Here is a 4,619-nt window from a genome sequence, read left to right as displayed (position 1 = left end):
TACCTGTTTTTTATGTACTCAGGTTAGTCGCGGCCGTGATCCGAAACACGACCTTCCGATCACGGAGGCATGCCTAAACAAAAATTCTGCTAAAATCTTAAGCATCAGCAATGAATAGTGGCTGAGAAAACTGTGACGGAAATTTGGTATATACAGACACACGTATAATCAGAAATTAGACATCGGATTAGTTAAAAAAACGAGAATTATGTCCATAGGACATGAATGCCCCTCAAGGTATAATGCAACATGAAAATTTGTATTCGTATATGATGTTATCTGAAACAGTTTCTATTGAATTGCAATCTGATCATAAATTCTCACCAAATAATGTATTGGAATCTGATCATAAATTCTCACCAAATAGTGCATACGCTTACATTTAAATATGTAATATAAATGTATTCTTCAAAGCAGTGGTCAAGGTCACAGGAAAGTTCAAGGTCAGGTTTTGATGCAGTTCAATAGCTCTCACTAATATGTATCAGCATAATAATTTAGATGAGAACATCTTAATTGGTTTCTTCAGAACTAAGCTCAACATTAATCTAAGAAAAGTGAGGTCAAGGTTAAAGGAAAGGTAAAGGTCCAAATTTTGATGCTGTGGAAACGCTGACATGAAAATGTGTAAGAATAGAAGGTTTGTAAGAAACGATATATGAAGTTTGATTACACCATCTTGAATGGTTTATTTAAAACTGAGCTAAACACTGATCTAAGAAAAGCGAGATCAATGCCAAAGGAAAGATGAAGGTAAAAAAATGAGTAGTTGAATAGCTTACATCAGTACGTAGCTTCACAAAAAACTATTTTGAAACCTTAGTCAGGTACGGTGTGTTTTTCAAAACAGAGTCGCCCGCGTGGCGCAGTGGTTAGAGCGCCTGCTCTAGAGTCGCGAGGTAAGGAGTTGATCCTTACGTCGCGGGTTCGAATCCCACTGTGGGACGTGGAGACCGGTCCTTCGGATGAGACCGTATAAACTGAGGTCCCGTGTCGCAGTAGGTGCTGGCGCGAAAAATTTACATCAGGATGCTTCCATATAAGTTTCCGCCCTTCTGGCCCAGTGGTTCTTGATAAGAAGAATTTTAAAGATTTTTTCTACATATTTCAATGGAGAACTTGGATTCCCTATTGTGGTCCCGCCCTACCCTCGGGGGTTATGATCTGACCAATTTAGAAGCACTACCCCAGGATGCTTCCACATAAGTTTCAGCTTTTCTGGCTCAGTGGTTCTTCAGATTTTTTAATGACCCCACCCCATTTTTGTCTTTTCTTGATTATCTCCCCTTTGAAGGGGTCTTGGCCGTTCATTTTAAATGTTATAAACTCCCCTTCACCCAAGGATGCTTTGTACCAAATTTGGTTAAAATTGGCCCAGTGGTTGATGAGAAGTAGTTGAAAATGTGAAAAGTTTACAGACACACGGACGACGGTGATCAGAAAAGCTCACTTGAGCTTTTAGCTCAGGTAAGCTAAAAATGTTGTTTATTTTAAAGTTTACAAAAGGGAAGGCACAGAATTTTCATTTGTTGAATCTCATTCATCGCTGATTTGTTGAATCTCATTCATCGCAGTTATTTATACAAGTATATTATTTACTGAAAGTACCTGATGCCCTGGTCCGAGATGGTGTTACAGAGGATATAAAATCTCTGGCCCTTTTATGAGTTTTTGTTCTCTGAAGGGCCCTTAATGGGTTTTTGTTCTCTCAAGGGTCTAGGCTGGTGATGGCGGGATGGGTAAGAGTGGCAGTGGTGGCAAATCTGTCACTCTTTTCTTTTTTTTCCTTTGGTGTTCTCAAGTTTCCTTCATAATCACTTTCTCTGTCAGTGTCACTATCATATTTTGGATTTGGTCTTTAAAGAGAAAATTATTAGTCAAATAAATTTATAAAAAAAAAATTATGACATGCAAAAACAATGACATTGAATAATAATCAGATAATAATTTATGTTTTATTCATAAAAGGTCAGGCAATCCTGCATAAGGCTCACATGAAAACAACATAAAATTATGTATCTTTTTGTTCTTTTTGCTGTGATTTCCCCATCCTCAGCCTTTGTCTGTAAATCTGACTTAGACTCAGCCTCCTTCTCGCGTCCCTTCTCATAGTCCTCTAAAATGCACCATTTAACCATTATAATTATGCTAATTATGATGAGAATTTGTTTTCCTAGCAAGGTATTGAAGTGTATTAGTTCTAATTCATCCAACACTAGTAACATCTATTTTTTATTTAATAATTAACATCTAACTTACTGGTCTGGTATAAAGTTTTCACTGTAAACTTCTTGAAGTCAGTTGAGTTTGGAAATTTACACTGCCGCACTGCCATTTTCTGTTTGGTATTGCTCTTAAAATTTGGCCAGAAACACTCCTTCTGGTCTTTCGTAATCCATGTCATTGAAACCAGCTCATCTTCATTGGTGTCTTTGAATTCAACAATTGCAAATTTTCTCCTGGAATAAAATAATAAAATTTTCAGTATTTATTAACAAAAACATTTAATAAATTAATGTTCACAGTCGAGCATGTACATGTATGCATACCATTTTTAACCATACACTGTGGAAAAGTGGAAAGGCTACTTTGTGGGTATTTTGAACATTTTGCCTCAATGTCTTCTAGCTTTGCTTTTCTTATGTGACTCCAAGTGCTGACACATCCTTTATTCCTAAGAGTCATAGAGGGTAAATGGACTTTAAAAAATCACACCCTTGTCTACATTTATTATAAAGAAGAGTTATTCCTTCTTCATTTTGAATGTTATTTTGTTCAATGCATATTCCCCCTCCAATTTGCACATAAGAATCCTTTTTATTTAGGCATATTGTGAAGTTCCCTGTCTTGATCTTTTGGTATTGTCTTGCCCCCAAAATTCGGGTAAAAGAGGAGTAGTAAATATGTGTGTTTTTCGCGCTCGGTTTATACGCCCGGTTTTTGGTAAGAACATATAACAAAACGATTATACACCCAGTTTTTGGTAAGGATATATAACAAAACGATTATACACCCAGTTTTTGGTAAGGATATATAACAAAACGATAATACGCCCAGTTTTTGGTAAGGATATATAACAAAACGATTATACACCCGGTTTCTGGTAAGGATATATAACAAAACGATTATACACCCGGTTTCTGGTAAGGATATATAACAAAACGATTATACACCCGGTTTCTGGTAAGAATATATAAGTAAACGATTTCACGCCCAATTTTGGAGAGAATATACAGTCATTAAACGTGGATTAACAAACGTTATCGATTTTGGTAAGAACACAGCAGGGTCCAATAGTTAAGAGGTAGGGTATTCATGTCCACAGTATAAGGGGTTTTCAATAAATAAGTAGACATTAATAAATACAGTTATTGGTTTAATACCTTGCGGGATGCATTTTTTCTTTATTAATGATTCTAGACATGTAAGAGATCGTGGGAAATCGGAGAATATTGATCACTAGTTCAGGGACACTTGGGATACAATATGAATCTAGACTTCTAAGAGCTCGTGAGAAAACAGAGAACATTGATCAATAGTTCAGGGACACGATAATGTGTTTTACATGTACATTGAGTAAAGATTGCTGTTACAGTTATCAAGCGTTTCATGTAATGAAAAGTTTCGTAATATATTTTATTTTTAATATTTATTTTGAGAATTCAAATTTACCGCGCAAAGTATAGTGAACCTCTTTTAAAGGACTTATCGCATGATTTTTCAAAAATCTTAATTTTATGAAAAATATTATCTACAACGTTGTTTATTAAAATTCTGAATACAATAAACGTTGTTGAAAGCGTATTTTAAGAGATATTGAGAGTTGAAAATCAAATACGGCAATATACATATTTCAGTCGGATTTCGGCGAAATACTGCTCTGACGTCATAGGCGACAATTCAGTGATAGAGAGATGAGAAGTTGTACACTATTTACGGAGTTATCAATGACAAATGCAGCTTAATTATGAAAAATGCTGAAAAAAATTAATTCCTAACGTGATTTTCAATTACAATAGAAACATTAACTAGTTCTAAGGTGTAAGAATTTTGAGATATTTTCGTTTTTTATTCGAAACATTTAGAATCTGTAGGTCTGATTACGGCAATGTTTCGTGATCGAAAAATTATTTTTCAAGACCGCCATCCTTCACAAAACATATGAAGGCATACTCGCAAAAGTTAATATTATGTTAAAAACGAAGAATAACAAAGTTATGTAATTTAAATTTGTGAATCAAATAAGTTCATACATGTGATAAAATGACAAATCAAATTGTGTTGTTACGGGGAGTTTCTTCGTCTTCGCCGCGTCTCTCTCGCTATCGTCGCTGCTATTTTTACAATGTAAACGGATTTTTCAGATTTTTTCTTGCTGACAATTCTAAAATATAAGGTTGGATATTAAATTTCATATCGATAAAATTAGTGATTTGGTCATCCATAACGCAGAAAATTCAGGTTGTATCGCGTATATTTTAGTAAGATTTACGTGAAGAGCTAATCAGCCATTGTCGCCTTTGACGTCACAGGGTCACGTGATCGCTATCTAATTAACTTAGATTTTTAATTCAGGGGTTTTCATTTGAGTCAATAATTGGTTAATTACCGCGGTTTAT

At 35.0% G+C, this 4,619-nt stretch overlaps 1 protein-coding gene across 1 annotated transcript; it reads right to left on the bottom strand.

The window, feature by feature from the left end:
* Positions 1-1,661: 1,661 nt before the first annotated feature.
* Positions 1,662-3,397, bottom strand: LOC133179573 (uncharacterized). Its single transcript, XM_061314295.1, is given in 5 exon segments — positions 1,662-1,784; positions 1,787-1,860; positions 2,024-2,116; positions 2,260-2,459; positions 3,384-3,397. Coding segments are annotated over 5 exon segments (504 nt in total).
* Positions 3,398-4,619: the final 1,222 nt, after the last annotated feature.

Source organism: Saccostrea echinata, unplaced genomic scaffold, assembly GCF_033153115.1.
Source record: "Saccostrea echinata isolate AGI-Se365-2 ecotype Australia unplaced genomic scaffold, CSIRO_AGI_Sech_v1 ptg000005l, whole genome shotgun sequence".
NCBI classification, from domain to species: Eukaryota; Metazoa; Mollusca; class Bivalvia; order Ostreida; family Ostreidae; genus Saccostrea; species Saccostrea echinata.
Note: the sequence above shows the minus strand (reverse complement) of the source record. Positions and strands in the feature narration are given on the sequence as shown.